At 43.2% G+C, this 23,516-nt stretch overlaps 1 protein-coding gene across 2 annotated transcripts in view; it reads left to right on the forward strand.

The window, feature by feature from the left end:
* The window catches only part of Pamr1 (peptidase domain containing associated with muscle regeneration 1), a 77,725-nt gene that overhangs the window by 9,217 nt on the left and 44,992 nt on the right, over nucleotides 1-23,516 (forward strand). For both annotated transcript variants that reach the window (XM_027936660.2, XM_027936658.2), the window contains exons 2-3: nucleotides 12,357-12,533; nucleotides 19,978-20,106. In XM_027936660.2, the coding sequence (XP_027792461.2) occupies nucleotides 12,357-12,533; nucleotides 19,978-20,106 (306 nt within the window). The remainder of the gene's footprint in view (nucleotides 1-12,356; nucleotides 12,534-19,977; nucleotides 20,107-23,516) is intronic.

Below are 23,516 nucleotides of genomic sequence, written 5' to 3' on the forward strand. Positions count from 1 at the left end.
AGAATACTTAGTTTGATGGAAAGGGAGTATTCAGGAAATTAAAGTCTCCTACTCTCCTTCCTTCTTCTGTTTTTTCCTACGAGCTCGTTTCACGAGGAATTTGAGCAGCAGCATTACTGTGAGTTTCATCCACAGGAGAATGGACTTGACCTTGAGGCTTACTTCATCAGTCCAGGGTCCCATCCTATCGACAACCCTCAAGATTCACCTTGTGCTTATCCCTCAAGGCTCACTCCCTTCCCTTGGTTACGTCATTCATCCGCCTTCCAGCCTTAGAGGAAATGCTTTCCACCTTCTGTGTTTGAGATAGGGCCGGTGGCAGGCTTTTGCAGGCTCCCGTGGGACAGTGGAGGTGATCTGGGACAGTGAAGTTGCAGCCTGAACACTGAGGCCCCCTTAAAAGCCTGCAGAGGAGAATGTTGTTAATGATGGTGCCCTTGTGCTTCAAGGGTGGAGCCAGCAGAAATCTTTGTGAAAGGAAGTTCCCCTTCATCCTGACCTAGCCTGCAGAGCTGGGGGAGGTAATAGTGGGGAAGACTCGCCTGCCCTAAGATGCCACCAGTCCAGGGATTAGGGACCCAACGGACATACCATTGCAAGTGCATAGCCCTTGCTGAGCATTCCTTCACACTTGACATCTGTTGTGGCCAGCTGCCTTCAGGAGAAGGAGAATCTGGTTTCTGCTTGGCATCAGTGGATCTGGATGTGAAAGTGGTGCTGACTCTGGAAGCTCTTGGCAGAAGTCGTCTCTGGTAGACTCAGGCCCCAGTGAAGCCTTATGTACTCTGACTCAGAGGACATTCGAGTGTGGAAGACTGGGAACATGTGGGATGATCTGCAGACTGCCTGGGCCTGAGAACATCTAGGTTGGGTGTTTAATGTTAAGAGTGGTCTTATTTTAAGTGTAACCATTCTTTGTTTGGTGCAATGTTTGCTGGGTTCTCTTGTCACGTACGTGGAGATGCATTATTCAATTATTTTCTCAGCAGCTAGTGCTGGTAAAAATAAGATCTATTAAGTTCATGTTCTCGTATTTGAAATAACTCACAAACAGCTGTTCTTCAAGGATTTTCAGTGCCACAGCTGTCAAAGAAAATAGCAACTGGGGGCTCCTCCATGACACTAGAGTTTGAGTTTTGTTCCCCTTGGCTACTGATGTGGTGTGTCTATTTCTGAAGAGAAGCAGCAGGAGGTGAGGTATGTCCTACTAAATGGTGTCAGAAGAGGAAGTGCTATGGTTTGAGCCCCCCTTCCCCCAATTTTAAGGGTTGGAAATTTAATCCCCAAATGCATAGTCAGGTGGCAGTGGGACTTTGGAAGGTGATTGGCTCTGCCCTCATGAATGTATTGATCTATTCATGGATTAATTGATTGATGGGGTATGGAGAGAGCAACTTTGTTTTAAAGGTGAGTTCTCTTTGGCACACTTATTCTGTCCTACCTCGTGATGCCCTCCACCACATCATGCAGCAAGAAGGCTCAGATACTGAGCACCAAAAGCTTGCTCTTGAACTTCGCAGCCTCTAGAACCAGGAGCTCAATAAGTATCCATTCTTTATAAATTACCTGGTCTCAGGTATTTTGTTATAGCAACAGTAAACAGACTAAGATAGGATGGATTAAAGAAAAGAAATTAGAACCCCGAAGAACAAATGGGAAGAACCCAGAATTTCACCATAGCAACACAAACAGCCTACCTGAAAATTCTCTGGATATATGGGCCACTGAGGACACATTATTGCTCATCCCCCCCACCCCCTTTTTTTTTAGCCATCTGCATCTTAGCCAAAGATGTGATTTAAAAGAAAAAAAAATCTGATGAGAATAATGGTCTCTGCTGAAAATAATGCCTGACAAACAGGGAGTCTTTCTTCCAAAGACCTTTATGGTTATTGTCATCTTCAAATGCAGCAGCAGCAATGATCTCATCACTGTGTCTCCTTCCTCTTGAGGTTTTGGGGAAATACCGTGTCAAGGTGTCTTGTCTATGGTTCTCTGGAAGCATCAGAGAGGGATGGATTCCCATGTGGGTCCAGAGTATAGCCCAGAAGGTCAGAGTACCTTTCAGAGCCGCTAAGAGGGCAGTGAGTTATTAAGTGGGAAGGGAGAACCAAGCAAAGCCCAGCTTCCCAGGGCCGGGAGGGCGGCTGACTTAAGCTGCAGGACAGGACTGTGCTCCTCAAAGGAGGATGCTTGCTCAGAAGGCAGAGACTTAGCCTCCAGCAGCAGGGATTCTAAGGGAATAGGCTCATTAACAAGCATCTCAGGTGGTTTCCATGCAGGTGGTGATCTAGAGGAGAACATGGGCTTCTGATGTACACAGTTTCAGCTCGACCACTTACTGTGCAAATTGATCAAGATATTGACCTTTCTGTGCCTCAGTTACAGAATGCACATTCCTAATGCCATTGTGAATTAAAACACCACCACCACCACCACCACGTTGGAACGGATGGGAAACACTCGGCGTGGTGCCACTCAGAGCAAGCTCCCAGGGTGTTTATGGATGTTGTTGCCAATTAGAATTACCAATGATATTCCTGAGAACAAGGCCAGGATGATGGTTAATGCTCTGATTGTGGAAACAGATGGCCTCAATTTGATTCCTGTCTCTACAATTTACTACCTGTGCAGTCTTGGGCATATTCCTTACCCTCTCTGTACCTCAGTTTCCTCATCTATAAAATAGAGGCAGGAATTGTCCCTATACTATCAGATCATTGTAAGCTCTTGGGTTCCATGGAGAAGTACAACTCTAGAGAAGTACCATCAGTGCCCACATTTCCCAAATGAGGAACCTGAGACAAAGAAATTCGGTGGCTCATCCAAAGTCACATGGTCACTGCTGGAGCCAGGGTTCAAATTCAGGGAATCTGATGCTCAAATATTTTTATTTCGTGGGTGCCACTTTCTTCTTACAAGTCGGAAGTGTGAACTCTGGTACATGATACAAGTGCCCTTCCTTGCATTGGTAAGAACAAGGCTTTTGCCCCAGTAAGAGCTGGGTTCTGATCTTTCTTCTTTTACCCGAAAGCTGTGTGACCTGGATTCATTTGTTTTACTCTGTTTCCTCATTAATTAAATGAAGAAAATAATAACCCACTTCCAACTGGTTGTGAGGATCCAATGAGCTGGACACCAATACGGTTAGGACTCAGAGACGGCCCTCGGAGACGGAGGTGGGATCAGGGAGCAGAGGCGCGTGACGCAGAGTCACCCCGCGCAGTGTGCTTGGTAAAGGAGGAAGGAGAAAGGAAGTCACAAATCTATTTTTGTTCCCCTCGCCATCCTCTTTGTACAGGATGTTTAACACCAGATATTTAAGGAATCCAATGACAGTCCTGGTGTCTAAAGTGGGGTGACAAGGTCTTTGCTTTCTAGTTGTCATTATTTTGCTAAAATAATAATTGGCAGGACTGAGATCACCCAGGGGTGAGAACAGCCAGGCTAGGGCTGAGGGTCTCTTGGTGACAGGATGGCTCTCAAAGGCTCAGTGGGGAGGATGGAGGATGGGCCCCCAGTAAGCATGCCATCACCTCTGACTCAAGTCTTTTTTTGTGTGTCCTCGGCTTTGTGTGTTCATCAGTCCTTCGAGCTGGTGGTCAGACCCTCCAGCAGTGAGGACCGCTGTGTGCTGTTGGACATCAATACAGTGAGTTCAGATGGCTCAGGAGGAGGGGCGGGGGGAGCAGGGATGAGTGAGGAGCTCAAGCTGCCTAATTATATATCCCTCTGATTCTTGCCTCTTTTTTTTTTCTCTCCCTCTGGTCTCAGAAGACTTATAAAATGCAAGATAGTTTAAAAAAGAAAAAAAATCCCTCAGTAGAAATTCTAATTAAATGAGGTTAAGTGGGAGGGCTGTGGGATTTTGGGTGGATTCAAAAGCAGAGTCTAACATCAAGGAAGAGGATCTGGTACATGATACAAGGGCCCTTCTTTGCTACCTTCTGGGGTGGTCTTGACTTGGGCCTTTGCTCTGGCAAGTGATGTGTCGATCAGGTATGGAACAGGCTGCCCCTTGTTCTCATAGAGAATCCCGAGTCTTCCAGCTGGACACTACTGGCCATCACGGCAGTATGTTTCTTAATATATAATATTGAAGACCTTGGGCTTGGAGACCATGCTAAGGGGCACAGAGGCACCTCCTGCCCCTGCCTCAGTGAGCCCCCTGTTGGAGGCACTGTCCCTCCATCCTCTGAACAATTGAAACAGACCAGGGCCAGAGAGCCTTGAAGTGAACTGCCTGCATGTCCCTGGGTGGTTAAACTATGTGCAAAATAATGACAGTGACAGCAAATACGACAGTCAACCTTCTTTCTCTCCCTCGTTCATTCATTCTTCAAGTACATGAAACCCGTGCCCATTCATTGGCATGTCTCCTTGACTTGGTATTCTCATTGATAAGACTGGGCTAAGAGGTTAAGTGATTTACATTTTTTTTCAAAGTGAATTCTGGAAGAACCAGGACTGGACTGATGTAACTGGATTCCCAGTTCTGGATAGAGAGATACCAGGATGGCTGCTCCTGAGCATGGAAGTCAGGGCTTGGGTGAAGCTTATGGTGCCCCAAATGCTCTTGATTATTTGCTTACCCTGATTTAAAAAATAAAATAAGTGGGAGAGGGGAGTTTAGGGGAGCCCTCGCATGTACAGGGTAATTATATAGCAATTTAGAATGACTGACTTTTGCCGGGCACAATAGTGCACACCTGTAATCCCAGTGGCTCGGGAGGCGGAGACAGGAGGATCTCGAGTTCAAAGCCAGCCTCAGCAAAAGTGAGGTGCTAAGCAACTCTGTGAGACCCTGTTTCTAAATAAAATACAAAATAGGGCTGGGGATGTGGCTCAGTGGCTGAGTGCCCCTGAGTTCAATCCCTGGTACCCACTCCTCTCTGCAAAAAAAAAAAAAAAAAAAAAAAGACTTTTGAAAACCTTTCCAATTCAAGAGAAAATAACCTATGATGCAAGTGAAGGGGGAAGAAAAGCACAATTTCTAAAACAAAACATGTTACCAATTTTGAGAGGCTGGAAGACTCTGGGTTGACACATCCATTGATACTCACAGATAAATATTATGTCCACTTGAGGTTAGATGCCAAAATGCTATTTTTGTGAATACTTTTTATTCCCTTATTTATGCTTTTCTTCATTTTCCAAAGCTTTCACAAAGAACTCTTTTTTTAAAATTCTTTATTCACCTCCTCCTCCTCCTCCTTTATCTCTCGCTTTTCCTCCTCCTCCTCCTCAAAAAGTGCATTGCTTTGGTTGGGTAAGAGGCACAGGCAGAACGCAGAGCATTTCTGAGGCAGTGAATGTACTCTGTGTGATACTGTAATGGTGGACACGTGCCACATACCCGTGTCCAATCCCACAGAATGTGCACCTCTGGGGTTGAAGCCTAATAGCTGTGACCTTGGGGTGAAAACTCTGTGTGGCTCCAGGTTCATCAATGGTAACAATCACACCACTGTGGAGGGGGCTGTTGGTAACGGAGGAGGTTGCCCATGGATGGGGACAGAGCGTGTATTGGAAGTCTCTCTGCCTTCCACTTAATTTTGTTACAAACCTAAAATGGCTCTGCTAGTGAGGTCTTAGAGTGTTTGATAAAGAAGAAATACATATTTTATCCAATGGAGAAGTCGGCAAGGAGTCGACTGTGCGGCACCCAGCACTCCCTCCGTAAGCTTGATTTTGCTACATGATCACAGCCTGTGCTCCATCGCCCAGTGCCTCAGTTTATCCTAGGGTGAGGTTCATGGGCTTTTGTGTTTCATTTATGCTCGTTTTACTGGAAGCACTGACAGTAGAAGGCTCACCAGCAGCTTTTGTAAGGCTGTTTTATTTTTATTTTTTAATTGATTCTATTTTTTAAATACATGACATCAGAATGCATTACAATTCTTATTACACATATACAGCACAATTTTTCATATCTGCTTGTATATATAGTATGTTCACACCAATTCGTGTCTTCATACATGTACTTTGGATAATGATATCCATCACATTCCACCATCATTTCACCCCATACCCCTTCTCTTCTTCTCCCACCCCTCTTTCCTATCTAGAGTTTGTCTATTCCTCCCATACTCCCCATCCCTACCCCACTATGAATCAGCCTCCTTACATCAGAGAGAACATTCAGCATTTGTTTTTTTGGGATTGGTTAACTTCACTTAACATTATCTTCTCCAACTCCATCCATTTACCTGAAAATGCCATGATTTTATTCTCTTTTATTGCTGAGTAATATTCCATTGTGTATATATGCCACATTTTCTTTATCCATTATTCTACTGAAGGGCATCTGGGTTGGTTCCACAGTTTAGCTATTGTGAATTGTGCTGCTATAAACATTGATGTGGCTGTGTCCCTGTAGTATGCTGTGTTTCAGTCTGTAAGGCTGTTTTTAAATGTGGAAAGCAAAGCAAGTTTGCTTGGCTCCTGTGGCTGGCAGAACTGGAGGCTGGTCTAGCCTCTTCTCTGCCAGGAGCAAGCTTGTTCACCTCCCCACATCCCTGGAATTCTGGGGACCACTTTTTTTTTTTCCCTCAGAATTAATTCCCTCAAAAAGATTGGCATTTCTCTTTGCCTCCACTAAAAAAAAAAAAAAAAAAAAAAAAAAAGTCCAGCTCTTTCCTACTTAGCTCTTTTCCTCACTGGTAAAGTGAAGGGGTCGGAGTAAATGCTTTTAATGGGGAAGAAAATGTATTACCAACCTCATTGGATCATTTTGAAAATGAAATTGCACAAAGAATACAAAGTACTTTCTCTACTGAAACATTAAAGTGCTTTAGCATAAGTTTCAGAAAACATTCCATAACTTTTACAGCTGTTGTTGTTTCTCTCGGTCTTAGTTTCTGGAACTGGCCCTTAGCACTATATTGAAATTCCCTGAAATTTGTACAGCTGAAGCCAAATGGCCAACGTGCCCTTTCCACAAATGTAATTCTAATAAATGGTGGGGGAAAAAAGTCCAGAATGTTGCTCTTGTCTGCTTATTGCATTTTAAAATCTCTTTAGCTTGTCAATTTGAAACATTTCTCATGGGGTATTTTATGTGTCTATTTATTTCTTACACGTCCGTTTTGGGGACACTTTCCTGTCAAGTTCAAGCTGGGGGAGTAGGAAGGGTGATGGGCTTGTCAGACCAGAGGGGAAAAGGCCAAGTCAAAAAATCATCAAAACCATCATCCTTCCCCATCATCACCACATTCCTGGAAGTGGTCTTATTTTTGCCAATGGATCAATTTCTTCCTGCAATTTTTATTTAAACCTCTCCAACCCTGTGATGTCAGAAGATTCGATGCTAATATCCTTTATGACTATTCATCATTCTCACAGCATCCTACACTTTCCCTACTTCAGTTTGTGATTTTGTATTTGTGGGGCCATTTAACAAATGTCTGTTCCTCTACTAAGCTGTGAACTCCAGGAGGTCAGGATTGGTGTTTGCCTCTCCATTGTATTCCAGCGTCCAGCCTCCTACCTGGGACACAGTGGATAGTAAATACTCGGTTCACCCACACTTTTGGAGCTGTGTTCAGTGGAGGAAATGAGGAACAGAATGGCTAGATGGCTTCTGTGGGTCAGTCTTTCTTTTGAGAACACAGTTAGTGTTAGTATCTTATTGATGCTGTAACAAGTTGACCACAAATGTAGTGACTTAAGAGCATACATTGATTCCCTTCTAGTTCTTCTAGTTCTAGAGGTCAGAAGTCGGATATGAGTTCTACTAGGCCAGAATCAAGGGGTTGGCAGGGCTGCATTCCTTCCTGGGACCGAGGGGAGCATGTTTCCTGGTCTTTTCAAGCTTCTGGAGACTGCGCACATACCCTGGGTCATGATCCCTGCCTCTGTCTTCAAAGCACATCACTCCAAACTCTGCTTCTGTCTTGACATCTCCTTCCCTAACTCCAGCCCTCTCTTATAAGGGTCTTCGTCATGAAGGTTGGTCTTCCCATCCTGGGTAATACAGTGTAATTCCTCCCGTCTCAAGAGTCTTCAATCAGTCCCGTGTGCAAAGTCCCTTCTGACAGGCGTTCTTGGGCTCATTTCCTTAGGCTGAGATGGATCCTAACTAGAAAGTTAATAGCATAGTCTCAAGAGGGCAGAGGTGGTCTTGCTCATTGAAGTAAAGAGACCTATCAATAAAAGTATTTTAGGGAGGTTGATTCTTGGGTAAAAGACAGGCTGTGGGTATTGTGCAGACGGGCTGGGGGTGAACAAATCTGCTTCTGGGGGAGGGCGGGGGTGGGGACTAGACTTCAGTTGCTCCAGCAGAGCACACTTACTTGGCCTTCCATGCTGAGGTTAAATGTTTAATAAAAGTTGCAAATGAGTTTTATTCTGTAGTGAGCCCCTTCAAGAAGTTATTAATATTTATAAATTCCTAGAAAACCTAGAAGGATATAGTGTTTGCCTCCAAATGAATAAAGGGAGAAGGGAAGGCCTGAGCCACACCCCCTGGGTGTATTTGCTATTTGGAGAGTGGAGGAAGCATACTGTGGGGCAAGGCAGGGGCTGGAGGGGAGGAATATGGGTTCCCTGCAGGCAGCCTGGACCCCCAACAGTTCCAAGCACTTCACAAAGGGAAGAAAGTGCCCTCCTTCTGACATCAGCAAATCAAGGGCAAAGCCAGCTCTCCCGCCTCCTAGCTCCCTACTGGGTCCAAGGGATGGAATATTTGACTCTCAAAGGGAGGGTAGCTCTAGAGTTAAGACCAGATTCATCCAACAAGGAATTTTCTTCAGCATCTCTTATGTGCCTGGCCCTGTACCTGCCTCTGTGGTTTAGTGGTGGTTCCTACTGATTTGTGGTCACACAAGAGAGACAGACAATGAGCAAGTACGTCAGCCCCTCAGTATCAGAAGTCGAGGGGTCCCGGGACCTTCTGCAGATATGACAATCTGCCTAGGTTCAAACCCCTGATGTAAAGTGGTATAATATTTGCAAACAACCCCCACGCATCTAATTGATCTCTAAATAACTTACAATACCTAATACAATGTAAATGGTTGCCGTGCTGTTTAGGAAATCATGAGAAACAGGACAAGCACAGTATAAAAACTATTTTTAATCTGAAGTTGATGGAGGATGCAGGGCCTTGTGGGTGTGGAGGATGATAGTCAAGGAACACAGAAAATGATGGTCCGTTATGATAAGGTGACAAGACTGTGAATAGGATGTTATAACAGAGACCACGGGTCGGGGGTGTGCGGTGTGCATTTCAGAAGAGAAGGCCAGGGAGGCCCTCTCTGAACAGGTATTATTTATGCTGAGGGCCCAACAGCTGGGACAGAGGCTGTGGCTAAGCAAATGCTTTTGCCTCGGGCAGGCAAAAGCTTGGTGGGTTGAGAAGCTGATAGAAAGTGGGAAACAGTGGCCAAGAGAAAGATGGAGCAGAGGGGAGGGAGCAGGCTCTGCAAACACACACACACACACACACACACACACACATGGTGCCACCTTATCCATTTTAAGTGTGTGATTCAGTTGCATTAATTATATTCATGCTATTGTACAAACATCACACCTATTTCCAAAATGTTTCCATCACCCCAAGTAGAAACTCTCTATTAAACAATAATTCTCCCTTTCCCCCCTGCCCCCCCCAATCTAATCCCCCTCTAATATACTTTGTCTCTTTGAATTTGCTTATTATAAATATTTCATATAAATAGAATCAGACAATATTTGGCCTTTTGTGTGTGGCTTCTTTCACTTGGCTGAATGTTTTCAAGTTCTTCTATGTTGCAGTGTGTACATACTGCATTCCTTTTTTGTGGCTGAATAATAGTCCATTGGCTACATGTACCTCATTTTGTTTCTCCATTCATTTCTTGGTGAACCCTTGGGTTGTTTTTACCTTTTGACTGTTGTGAATAAATATCAGCATGCTAGTATATTTGAGTCCCTGTTTTCACTGTTTTAGATAAATACCTTGCAGTAGAATTGCTGGGTCATGTAGTGATTTAACTTTTAACGGAACCACTACATTGTTTTCCGCAGCAATCGGATCATTGACATTTCTATCAGCAATATAGGAGAGTTTCAGTATCTCTATGTCTTTGCCAACACTTTAAAAAATTTTTTTTGGATTATGGCCATCACAGTAAGTACTATCTCATTGTGGCATTGATTTGCATTTCCTAAATGACCTGTTAAGTTTGAACATCTTCTTCTGGGCTGGTTTACCCCTTGTATCTCTGTTCAAGCCACTTGTCCATTTTTAAATTGGCCTCTTTGTGGCTGAGTTGTAAAAATTGTTTTTGCAATGTTCTGAATGCTAAACTTATCGTATAAATGATCTGCAAATATTTTCTCTCGTTCTGTGGTCAGTCTTTTCACTTTCTCGGTAATGTCTTTGATGCTAAAGGGGTTTTAATTTTGATGAAGTTGAATTTATCTATTTTTTTTTGTTGTTGTTCATGCTTTCTGTGTCATTTCCAAAAACCCATTGACAAATCTCGACTCATGGGTACTCACATCTATGCTTTTATTCTGTTTTCTCTTTTTTAAACATTCAGTTCTTGTCTAGATTTTAGAGGTCAGCCACTTTGGCAGGTAACAAAGCCTGTAAGCTAGCTAGTAAGTCACAGGGGACTCTCTGAAGTTGCTCATGGAATGGAGAAGGAAGTAAAACCTCAACAGTGACCAGGCTATGGTGACCTGTGCCAATCTAAAGCCAGGGTGAGGGTCATTGCTGGTTCAATGATATTTGTCCAAAATGATGAAAGAAAGTAAATTTTTCATAAAACTAGATTTATCCAATTTAAGAAACTGTCCATCATCTGGGTGGTTCCTTTTCATGCTATTAGAAACTTCTTATGACCCGAGACTGAGGATAGATGGTGATAGTTTCTTTAAGCAGTTGCACTTGGCAGACTTAGGAGTGATCAACCTTGTGTCAGAATTCCAAGTTTAGGGGAGGAAAATAGAAAACTAAACTATGGAGTCAAGGGTTTAGAGGTCCCCACAGACACTAGGGTTTGTTTTTATGGGCCTGTGAAGCATCTCGGGGATCTCTGCCTGATCCTTCTGTGGAAGGCTTCACAGAACCTTGCCCATATTCACTATCTTCCCCAAATATCTGATCCATTTCTGCTTTAATCATCATCTTTGTGCGAGGATTTTTTTTTTTTTTTTTAGAAATGGAGAGTGGGGAACAAAGCAAATCAAAGCTAGAAGTTTTTGTCTGACTTCCTCTGCACAACGTCCAACCGATTCCTCTGAAAGATTTTTCCAGATGGTTTTCTTTTTTACTTAAGGTATATAAATATCAAAAAAGAAAATAAAAAACAAAAAAGGAAAAAAAAAATCCTACCCCAAAAGAGAACATTGCTTTCTCACGGGAAAGAATGCTCAGTTGTACTCGGGGAATTGAATGAAGTTGGGTTAATGAGTTCACCCTTGTAAAACATTGAAATTCTCCCAAACATACTAATTAAGGTACTTTTGTCTTTTCTGTTGGTTTTAGCTTTGAAGATACTACAAACTTGGCATGCTGCAAAATGGAAGAGCCAAGTTTGGAAGCAATAACATAGTCTGTACTTGGCCATCAGCCTTGCACTTGAACGGCCTCATCTACAAAGTAGTCCCTGAACTTTTTTTGATGGCACCATGACTGCGCTGCATCCTATAGTTCTGCAGTTGAATGATTTCCCCTGGAGTTGTTCAGTGCACAATCTATGCAACCATAAAAATACTCCAACAAAAATAGAAACGAGGTGTAGCTCAGTGGGTAGAGAGCTTGCCCAGCATGCATGAGGCCCCGGGGTTCCATCCCCAGCACTGACAAAATAAATAAATAAATAAAATGAACACAGACACCTAAGAAATGTGTATGTTTTTGTAAATTGCATGCATGTCCTACTGTCAATATATTTAGATTATATATTGCTGAACATGATTTCTTGAAACAAAAATTCTAGAAAAATAACCAGGCACAGTGGTCCACACCTATAATCCCCGCAGATGGGGAGGCTGAGGCAGGAGGATCACAAGTTCAAAGCCAGCCTTAGCAACTCAGTGAGACCCTGTCTTTGAATAAAATAAAAAAAAGGGCTGGGGATGCGGCTCAGTGTTTGAGTCTCCCTGAGTTCAATCCCCAGTACCCTGTTCCCCGCCCCCATTCTATCAGAACAGTTGATTAGCAGTTATAGCAAGTTTCCTCTGTGTTGAGTGCATGGCTCTGAACACCCCTGGGGCAGGTGGTCTCACTTCCAAGACTCTGGCCCGGAAGAATCCCACGGTCTTCTCGCACACAGGACACGGTGGCCTCCTGACAGCCGAGTGTTCCCAGGTCTGTCCCTTCCTGCCAGGACCCACGGTCGCCCGTTGGTTTTCCATTTCAGAATACACGGTCATCAACGAAGCCTGCCCTGGAGCCGAGTGGAACATCATGTGTCGCGAGTGCTGCGAATACGACCAGATCGAGTGCGTCTGCCCCGGGAAGAAGGAGGTCGTGGGCTACACCATCCCCTGCTGCAGGAACGAGGAGAACGAGTGTGACTCCTGCCTCATCCACCCAGGTGAGCGCCCGGCCAGAGCTCAGGTGGCCTTCGGGGTCCTGCAGGTGGCCCTCGGTGGTGCCAGGATTATTAAAAGGGACACAAGTCAGCCCGTTCTCACTACGGGCAAGGGAGTAGAGGGGTGTGTACTCTTCTCAGTGTTAGCGTTGTGCATCTGTGAACGCATCCTCCACTCTATCTACCAGGTCAGTTACCGGAAATAGAGATTAAAAACAGAAAAGATGTGTTCTAGCATTTCCAGAACTCAGATGGGGGAGATGGAGGACAGGCAGCTACATTACTGTGCTGTGTAAGTGCCACACAAGTGCCATGATAGAGATGCCCAGGGGACTGTGGCAGCATGTCCCTTTCTAGAGGGAAGATCAGGGAAGACTTATTAGAGGAAATGATGAGTACGCTGAGGATGGAAGTGACAAAATGCAAAGGGCCTAGGGGATTGGGTAGAGCATGTGCCAAGGCCCTGGGGCAAGAGCAAGCATGAGGTTTTAGGAATTGCAATTAGCTCCGACAGCCAGGAGAAACCATGTGTGATGAGAGATGTGGAGAGAGGGAGAGAGACAGACAACAAGAGGAGAAAGCAATCTGAAGGAAGAAATGGGGGGCCAAATCCAGAAGGGTTTTGCAAGCCATGCTATGAATTTTAGGCTAAATCCTGAAGATATTTTGCTAAGTGTGTGTGTGTGTGTGTGTGTGTGTGTGTGTGTGTGTGTTGGGGGATGCCAGGGATTGAACCTGGGGTGCTTTACCACTAAGCTACAGCCACAAATAATATTAATAATAAGAAAAGAGAACATTTTAAAAATTTTGAGATGGGTCTTCACTAAGTTGCTGAGGTTGGCCTCAAACTCATGATCCTCCTGACTCAGCTCCCTAAGTCTCTGGGATTATAGGCTTGCACCACTGCTCCTGACCAGCCTTGGAGATCTTTTAAAGAAGAGGTGGGATATGACTTGAGGCAGGAGAGAAATAAGAGGACCTTAACAAAGGTAAAAGTCGGATGGGTAGAGAGAGGTGGAGGGATTTGGGTCATCCTGGGTTGGCTGGGTAGAGAAGGAGAGAGGGGAAGGAAAGAGCAGAAGTCAAGGAGGATGCTCTTAGCTCTGAGTGGGACAGCTTGGAAGTGGTCCAGTCACAGGAGAGTGTCTTTGGGTGGGATGGGACCTTCCCAGGCCCTTCTGTACCACCCCCCCATTTTTTGCCTTTATATAAAGCTGAACCTGACTTTTGTACCACCACTCTCCTGCCCCCACCATAGAGGGGACTTAATGCTCTTTTTTTTGTTTGTTCTATTTAGATGTACCCGACAGTAGAGTGTACTTTGACATATCCGTACATGGAGTATGACTTCCCAATCTTGTGGCAGTACATGATGGAGTTTCACTGGTCGTGTATTCATATGTGAACATAGAAAAGTTATGTCAGATTCATTCTGCTGTCTTTCCTATTCCTTTCCCCTCCCTTCTCTTCATTCCCCTTGAATTTTTATTCCAATGAGCTTCTATTTCCCGCTTCTCTTATTGGGTGTTAGCATCCGTAGTATCAGAGAGAACATTTGGTCTTTGGTCTTTGTTTTTTTTTTTTGGGGGGGGGGCGGGATTGGCTTATTTTACTTAGCATGATCGTCTCCAGTTCCATCCATTTACTGGCAAATGCCATAATTTTAGTTTTCTTTATGGCTGTGTGATGTTCTTTTTAACGGTTGTAGATTTGATAACTGCATTGAAGTTCTCAGCTGGGTAGGGGCCAAGGTGGACTGAAAGTCATAGTGCATAATGTTTCTGATGTGATTGGCAACTCATTGAGCATTTTCCCGATGCTTGAAAAGCAAGGAAGTATTGCTGCCTTATGCTTCTGACACCTCCCAGAGTCTCACCTTTCCCTGTTTAGGCCAGGTCAGAAGAAGGACATTGAGATTTTTCTTTTCTATTTTTTTTTAATTTTAGTTGTAGATGGACACAATACCTTTATTTGTTTTTATTTTTATGTGGTGCTGGGGATGGAACCCAGTGCCTCACACATGCTGGGCAAGCGCTCTACCACTGAGCCACACCCCAACTTGGACATTGAGATTTTCAAATGAGCTTTCCAAAGGCTGATGAATGCAAGGATAAAAAAAAAAAATGGGCTTTGGGAATTTCTCTCATTTCTCTCTTTTCCACTTCTTTCAAAAACAGAGAATGATGCCCATTTCTGCCAGGGACTTTGTTTTATGCAAAGCTATGAAAGAGGAAAGAAAATGGGGCTCAAGTCTGCAAATGATCCTTCTAAGTCCTTTCTCCTTGGAAGAGAGTCATGCTGGGCTTTAAATTAGGAGTGACTTCAGCATAACTTTTGTATATTTGTTTCCAGAAAAGAAATCCACTGCCCCAATTTCCTGATGGGTGAGTGTGGTTTGCAGGGAAATGGTTGAGTAATGCCTTCCAATTTTCTTGGAAAATTTGAGAGTAAAGCCTGGGTCTTTCTACTAGGTGTCCTTGGCAGTGATATGGGAGTCTTTGAACAATTTTCAGTATTTTCAAAATCCTTGTGGTTACTATTGGCTAACCACTAGCACAGACTCTGCTGTTACAAGATGACCTGAGGTCAGCCGTCTGATAGGCAAGAGAACCGCATAGATGGTGCAGGGGGGCTCCTGACCCATCATGTAGGAGGCACCCAAATCTGCAACCATGACGCTGGGACTGATCACTGGTTCTAACCAATGAAAGACTATCCAAATTAACTATTTGGTTACCCTGAAAGGAAAGGCAAGATAAAGAAGAAAGGCCGTCTTTTAAAACTAAATTATAGAAGAGTGAGTGTGGATGCCCTCAGCAGTCACCATTGATGAAAGGGGATTCTCTGTGGGTCATTAAGAAAGTCTCCATTTTTATTTATATGTGCAATTGAATCATTGTCAGTCAGTATCCATTTTAACCCATGCACCTCCAGTCTTAGGATACTGGGCGCTCCCTCATGTCCTTCTGTGTGCTTCTGACATGACCACACTTGTTGTAGGCTTCTTTGATTCTCCCAAGACAAGGCATTTCAGACTTGTACATTTTCTGCCCAGGTCTGGAATTAGTCATTTCTTCAAGGAACTCTGACCCGAGACCACAGTCTGGGACCTCAGGAGTGTTTCTGATAATTGGATTGTCATTGTTAATAGGTGGGTTTTTTTTCCCCCAGTGGATGGAGCTAACAAATCTGCTTTTTTTTTTTTTTTAATATTTTTTAGTTGTTGATGGACCTTTTTATTTATTTATTTATTTATTTGTATGTGGTGCTGAGAATCGAACCCAGTGTGTCATGCATACTAGGCAAGCGTGTTACCAGTGAGCCACAACCCCAGCCCTGACAAATATGTTTTTTAAAAAATCGATCTATGTGAGGGGCTAGGGCTGTGGTTCAGTGGTAGAGTGTTTATCCAGCACATGTGAAGCACTGAGTTTGATCCTCAGCGCCACATAAAAATATTGTGTCCACCTAAAACTAAAAAATAAATAAATAAATGAATCTGTGATATTCAAGATTATTTATGTCTTTAATTTTTTTTCTCATCTTAAGACTTATTTCTTATTGATACTAACCTAATTACTTATTGGCTTTATCTTATGATAATAGAATTGTGCAAAGTTAACAATAGCACTATTAATACTAACAATAGGACCGCCGAATGAAATTATGATTTCTTTATGGTTACTATTGACCTTAGACTATGTCCCATGAGGTATGTGCTGTGAAAATACTACATTTAAAAATCTATGTTGGGTTTGGGATTGTAGCTTGGTGGTGCTTGCCTAGCATGTCCGAGGCCCTGGGTTCAATCTCTAGATGCCCTCCCAATCAAAATCAATTGATGTGGCTAGGCGTGGTGGGGCGTGCCTGTATTCCCAGCTACTTGGGAGGCAGAGAAAAGACAATCACAAGTTTGAAGCCAGCCTGGGCAACTTAGCAAGACCCTGTCCCATAAAATAAAAAAGGGGCTCAGGGTGTAGCTCAGTGGTAGAGCCTTAGCCTAGCATGCCTGAAGCTGTCCTGGGTTCAATCCCTAGTACCACCACCTATTTGATGTATAGAGTGGCTTACTGTTTTCCATGTTTGAAAAAACAAGCAATTGTGTGAATATATATATATATATATAGTGTGTGTGTGTGTGTATCTATATCTATCTATCTATCTATCTATCTATCTATCTATCTATCTATCTATATCTTTCCCCATTTCACACAAAAGATATTTTACCATAAACAATGCTATCTTCCTTTTCTCATGAAAAGCTAGAGATTACTCCATATCAATATAAAGCCATCTTCACTTTTCTTTTCTTTCTTTCTTTTTCTTTTTTTTTCACAGTTGCTATAACTGCGTTGTATGGGTGACCATCATTTATGAACTTTTGGGTTGTTCCTAACCTTTTGTTATTATAAGTTGTATATCCCTTCTCCAAAACCCTTGGGACCAGAAGTATTTTCGATTTGTTTTGATTTTGTAATGCTTGGGTCTACATGATGAGATATCTTGAACATGATTTAAATTTGAACATGAGGCAGCAGAATACAACAGACACTAGTATGGCAGTATGTAAAAAAGTGGATGTGGAACCGATGTGAATCTGCAATATGTATACGGGGTAAAAATGGGAGTTCATAATCTGCTTGAATCAAATGTATGAAATATGATATGTCAAGAGCTTTGTAATGTTTTGAACAACTAATAATAATAAAAAAAATAAATTTGAACATGAAATTCATTTATGTTTTGTATACACCCTTTACCCAGCCTGAAGGTAATGTTACAAAATATTTTCAGTATGCCCACATTTTGGCTGCTGCCTGTCACAGGAGGTCAGATGTGGAATTTTCTGCTTGTGGTGTCATGTCAAAGCATAAACATTTTGGATTTTAGTGCAGCTTGGACCTCAGTTTCAGATTAGGGATGGTCACTGTATGGGCAGTGAATACACTTCGCACACATCAGTTAGTATTTTGTAAGTGTATCTTGGAGGTATGATGCTAGCAGAGGGGTCAGTGGGTCCCTTGGGAGTGCATATGTCATTTTCTGGCCTTTGCCCAATAGTTTTCTGTACATTTGGCCTTCACTCCAGCAGTGTATGAGGGTGCTGTTTTTTTTTTTTTTTTTTCCAAAGCCTTACAACAAAATGTGTCATTTTGGACTTTTGCCAGTCTCATAGGTGGAACACGGAATCCAGTGTGGCTTTAGTTGGCATTTCTACCGTTATGGTAGACAGTGAGCATCTCTCTGCTGCTGGTGGTGGTTCAGGACCATAAAGGTCAAGGGACACCAATGACAGGGATGGCAGTGTGACATCCAGCAGCATCTAGCAGCACCATGGTCCTCAGTGGGCCGATGTAGTTCTAGGCTGGGCAGCCCTGCAGCGGGTCCTGTGGCAATCTGTGTGCTACCTCCTGTCTTTGATCATGGCCTTGTTCATGTTAATCACTAGATTGGTTTTTGGGGCTTGTATCTTAAGGACCTTGACTTGCTGTGCCAAGAAATAGACTTGGCAGGGCCACTGAGGGAGGGAGGTTCTGAGTCCATTTACCTCCTCTGTAGCATGGTGAATAGGGATTTAAAGAGGAGCTTGGCACGTGATGGGGGTTGGCTTTTGGAAGGCACAGTGATACCCATGGGACTCCGTCATGTGCCATATGACTTACTGGAATTTGATGAATCATATTAGCAATTCGTCTTCTCCAGAAGGAGGGAAAGGAAACTCAGCATAGTGTAGAAAGAGGGCTACAAGTCTCTTCTGTGGAACACACGCACACACACACACACATTAAGGTCAATAAAAACCTAATTTCAGTTGACAGCAAAGAAGCTCACGGATGCTGAAAGACTTGCTGGCTATCAGGAGCAGTTCATGAGACATTCATTTGTTCACTCAGCCACTCAAGTAATATTTATTGAGCACTTGCTAGGTGCCAGCACTGTATTAGGTGCTGAGGATATGATTTTGAGCAAGATATGATCTTGACTTGAGTCTGTTATAGGAAGACGGGTCACAGGAAGAGAAAATTAAGCCTGACATGGGCCATAACAGGGATAAGCCAGGTGGGGTCACTGGGAAGCAGAATAGTAACAGTCTCACCTCGAGAGTTCTTACTGTATGCCAGGCACTTTACCTGTGCTCATTTACTTTTAAACAATTCTAAGAGGCAGATACAGTTTTTAATCCCAGTTTGACAGATGAGGGCTCTAAGGCCTGAGGACCTTAAAGAATTGGCTCCAGAACCCCAAACTGGACAATGGCAGACTCAGAAATTAGCTCTGTTTTTGATAAATGGGTAGGAATTATTTATACCTTTCCTCATTATCCCTAGCCACTCAAGAGGCCATAATTTTGAAAGATTTATGCCTGGGAATTGCTCAGCCCCTGAGCTGCGGCTTGCTGGTGGGGCTGCCTGGCACTTTTGAGGGTAAGAATTATGTCAGGCCTTGGGGTGTTTCCAGGGGCAAACTCTGGGTATAGAAAGATAGAAGAAAGAGTGTCTAATGGCACAAGAAGACATTTACTATCTGTTATTCAATTAAAAGGGAGTTATAAAAAGAGAATGGACAGTATGTAGTTACAAGTCTAGCTTTTAAAATGATGTATGTGTATGCATGCAGAGAAAGTATTAGCGGTAGAATTCTCTAAGTCACAGGATATTTGTGTGTGTGTGTGTGTGTGTGTGTGTGTGTGTGTGTGTGTGGATGTGGGTGTTTTGTTGGGATTAAACCAAGAGGCACTTTGCCACTAAGCTATATCCATCAGCTCTCTTAGTAATTTTTATTTTTATTTTTTTGGACTGGGGATTGAACCCAGGTGTGTTTAACCCCTGAGCAACATCCCCAGTTCTTTTAAAAAATATTTTATTTAGAGACTTTTATTTAGAGGTTTTGAACTCGCCATCTTCCTGCCTCAGCCTCTGGAGCAGCTGGGATTATAAGCATATGCTGCCACCATGCCTGGCTCCCTGAGTCACACTAAATTGCTGAGGTTAGCCTTGAACTTGTGATCCTCCTGCCTCAGCCTCCTGAGTTGTTGGGATTATAGACATGTGCCATTGCACCTGGCTAGATGTTAGGATTTTAAGGTTTTTTTTTTTATTATTAGTATTGAATTCTTTTTGCTTATCATAATTTTCTAAATATTTCACAGTAAACGTGAAATATTTATATAAGGACAAAAAATAACACTATATTGATTGATTCTCTTTTACTCTAAGCGATTTCATGTTACTTTAAACATCAGCCACTAACTGGGAAGATGGTTCGGATCACTCCTAAACTCTCTAGTTAAATCCTGATAAACCTGGCATTTTCCAGTTTTTCCTAAGGACTGTGCTACTTTTCTCTGTCCTGATGCCCCACTAGAGCCAGGTGCAGGTGTATCTCTCATGCGGACCATCAGAACCTGCAAGCATGGAGACTGAGAATCTTCTTGGAAATGTTTCAGGTTGTACCATTTTTGAAAACTGCAAGAGCTGCCGGAATGGCTCGTGGGGGGGCACCCTGGACGACTTCTACGTGAAGGGCTTCTACTGTGCAGAATGCAGAGCCGGCTGGTATGGAGGAGACTGCATGCGTAAGTAGACCCGGAACCAGTTCTGTCACTAATGCACACGGTTTTACAGTTTCACTGTACAAGGGACTAAAGTTCATCTTGTTGGAATCTGAGTTTTGGAAGGTGTGGGGCCAGCGGGCTTTCTAGGCAAGACTATAAAGCAAAGCTATGTTTCCATCTGCTGGGTTGTGGACATCTGTTCATTCCGGATTGTTGGCCCCGGGAGGTTTCTATCCGCCCTTTGAGCTCGCCTCTCTCCTGGATGAAGCCCAGGTCATCCACACACAGCGTGACCCATGTCCCTTCCAGAGGCAGTGGTGGTGGCAATGGCCAGCAAATGTGAATAAGCCTTCAAAAATGTTGTGTTTGCTGGGTGCGGTGGTGCACGCCTGTAATCCCAATGGCTTGGGAGGCTGAGGCAGGAGGATTGTGAGTTCAAAGCCAGCCTCAGCAACTATGCAAGGCCCTCAGCAACTAGCGAGACCCTGTCTCAAAGGGCTGGAGATGTGGCTCAGTGCCCTTGCGTTCAATCCCTGGTACCAAAAAAAAAAAAAAAAAATGTTATCTGTAATGCATTTTATTTTTTTGGGGGGGGGATCGAACTCATGGGCTCTCAACCTCTGAGCCACATCCAGCCCTATTTTGTATTTTATTTAGAGTCAAGAGCTTACGGAGTTGCTTAGAACCTGGCTTTTGCTGAGGCTGGCTTTGAATTTGTGATCCTCCTGCTTCAGCCTCCCAAGCTGCTGGGATTACAGGCATGCACCATTTTGTCTGACTGTAATGCGTTTTATTTTATTTTATTAAGTTGATTTTTTAAAAATAAATGGCAGCTGAATGCATTACAATTTTTATTACACACATACAACACAATTTTTCATTTCTCTGATTGTATATAAAGTATGTTCACACTAATTTGTGTCTTCATACGTGTACTTTGGATAATGATGTCCATCACATTCTACCATCCTTGCTAACCCCCTGCCCCCTCCCTTCCCCTCCCATTCCTCTGTCCTATCTAGAGTTCGTCTGTTGCTCCCACACTCCCCCTCCCTACCCCATCATGAATCAGCCTCCTTATATCAGAGAGAACATTTGGCATTTGGTTTTTTTGGGATTGGCTAACTTCAGTTAGCATTATTTTCTCCAATGCCATCCATTTACTTGCAAATGCCATGATTTTATTCTCTTTTATCACTGAGTAATATTCCATTGTGTATATATGCCATATTTTTAAAAAATCCATTCATCTACTGAAGGGCATCTAGGTTGGTTCCTCACTTTAGCTATTGTGAATTGTGCTGCTATAAACATTGATGTGGCTGTGTCCCTGTAGTACGATGTTTTTAAGTCCTTTGAGTATAGACTGAGAAGAGGGATGGCTATATGTCTCTCCGTTAGTAAATTTTTTGAATCCCAAGCTAAATTCCTGAAATATACCAACAAATTGCCAGTATAATATTTGTCCTAAGAAAGGGATTCTTTCTGGAAGCGACTTGATCTCAAAGAATTACTTAATATTTATTAGAGTTCCCTCTGAGTTTCAATAATTCTTTGAAAATAGATTGGAAATCTAGCCTCTCTCTCTGTCTAAAATTCCCTCTGTGGTGCTCTTAGCTGAACGTCCCTCTAAGAGTCTGTATCTGGAACAATGTGCACATTACTTCCATTGAGCCTGTTTTTTGTGCTACCTATTTGAATCAGAAGCAGTTAGGATGGTCTTACCTTTTGAGTAGTTTTACTTCTAGGACTTATATTCCCTGTTTATAGAAATGCTGGTTGGAGTGGGATTGATATTCTTTGCCCGATCCCACCTATAGTAGGATACTATGTGTTTCAAGTGTCTAGGGCAAAGGTTGAAGTATGCCGTCTGTGGCTGAAAAATTCAATCACAGTCAGAAGAAAAGGGCTTGGTCAGAATGTCAGGGTGAATTTGGGAATTCCAGAATATGGGTAACTTTTGAAGTGCTGGTCTCTCAGTCCATACAACAGAATTGAGACTTCCAAGGGAAGCTAAGGACCAGCATATGTGAATGTCACAATGAACCCCACTATTTTGCATAATTATAGTGCACAAATAAAAACATAAAAAAATTAATTTAAAAAAGTGAAATTCTGAAAAAAAACAAAAACAAAACAAAACAAAACCCCAAACCAAAGTGCTATTTAATCTCAGGTGCAGGTTTAAAACTTAGAAGCCATTTTAGGTGGTTTTAGGAAACTTGATTTTGGAGTTGGTAGACTATCTTCCAGGTAGGTTAGCTGTGAGATTTAACCCTGGTCTTCCTCTGCCAGCTGCTCTGGGTGTGTACGTAGAACATCCATCAGAGCCCAAGATCTGAATGACACAGACCTGGGCTTAAGTAGTAGCCTTGCCTATACTAAGTGGCCTTGGCAAGTCATTTAACCTTGCTAATAGCAATGTCCTCTCTAAAAATGGGAATTAATAGGGCTGGTTGAAGGATTCAATGAGACAGATGCATGTGAAACATTAGTTGTCTTCCTAGCAATAGGAAAAACTCCATGAATACAATGTACTTATCATTATTTTCCATATGCTCCTTAGTTATTGAGTTAATAGGAGGTCTAAAATAAAAATACTTTCAAAAGGAGTTTAAGAAAGAGTTATAGTGCATGGCTTTTGATTTTCTGTTGATCTTTGGAGTCTATAAGAACTTCAGGACTTTCCTTGCTTTGGATCCCATAGAAGACTGCTCTTTGTCTTTGTGCATGAATGGGGTAGGAGGATGGGAAGGAGCTGAGGTGATCAGCAGGGGTCCAATCATACATGGCCTTGTAGGGACAAAAGTTAGGTAAAGAATTTAAATGTTGTTCAGATGCAGTTGGAAGCCTAGGAAGAGGTGTGAAGGAGGCTTGAATTACGGGCTCTGAAAAAATAAGAGAACAATTAACCACAGGCAGTGAGGGGCGGGGAAAGCTCTGGGCTATGCCTTTGCCCAGGGGCTGGCAGAAGGGACAACACTGCAGACAGAGGGAGCTGCATGGTCAGGGTGTGGAAATGAGTCTTCAGGGAAGTGTGTGACGTCAGGTGTGCCTAGATCTGTGTGGCAGTATGAGGGAGTGGTGGGAAGTGAGACTGGCAAGGTAGGTGAGACCAGATGCAAAGGGCATAGGATGCTGGATGCAGACCTCGGAGCTCATTGTGAGGATGGCGGGTGGTGTGCATTGAATGGTTTGACCTGGAAGTGACATTGGAGCACATGGTGGGTTCATGGGGTGGAGTCAAGAGCATGTCAAAGGTGGTGGTTAGCAGTGCTATTTCAGTAGTTCTGGACATGGGGTGTTGGGGGGGGCAAGATGTGAGAGAAGCTTAAAGGAAGAAGTAACAGGACTCACTGACACACTGAGAGAGGAGTGGGGCACCTCGATGGGACATGAGTTTCCTAGTCTGAGCAACTCTGTAGAAGTGG

Source organism: Marmota flaviventris, chromosome 9 (assembly GCF_047511675.1).
Source record: "Marmota flaviventris isolate mMarFla1 chromosome 9, mMarFla1.hap1, whole genome shotgun sequence".
In the NCBI taxonomy this organism is placed as follows: domain Eukaryota; kingdom Metazoa; phylum Chordata; class Mammalia; order Rodentia; family Sciuridae; genus Marmota; species Marmota flaviventris.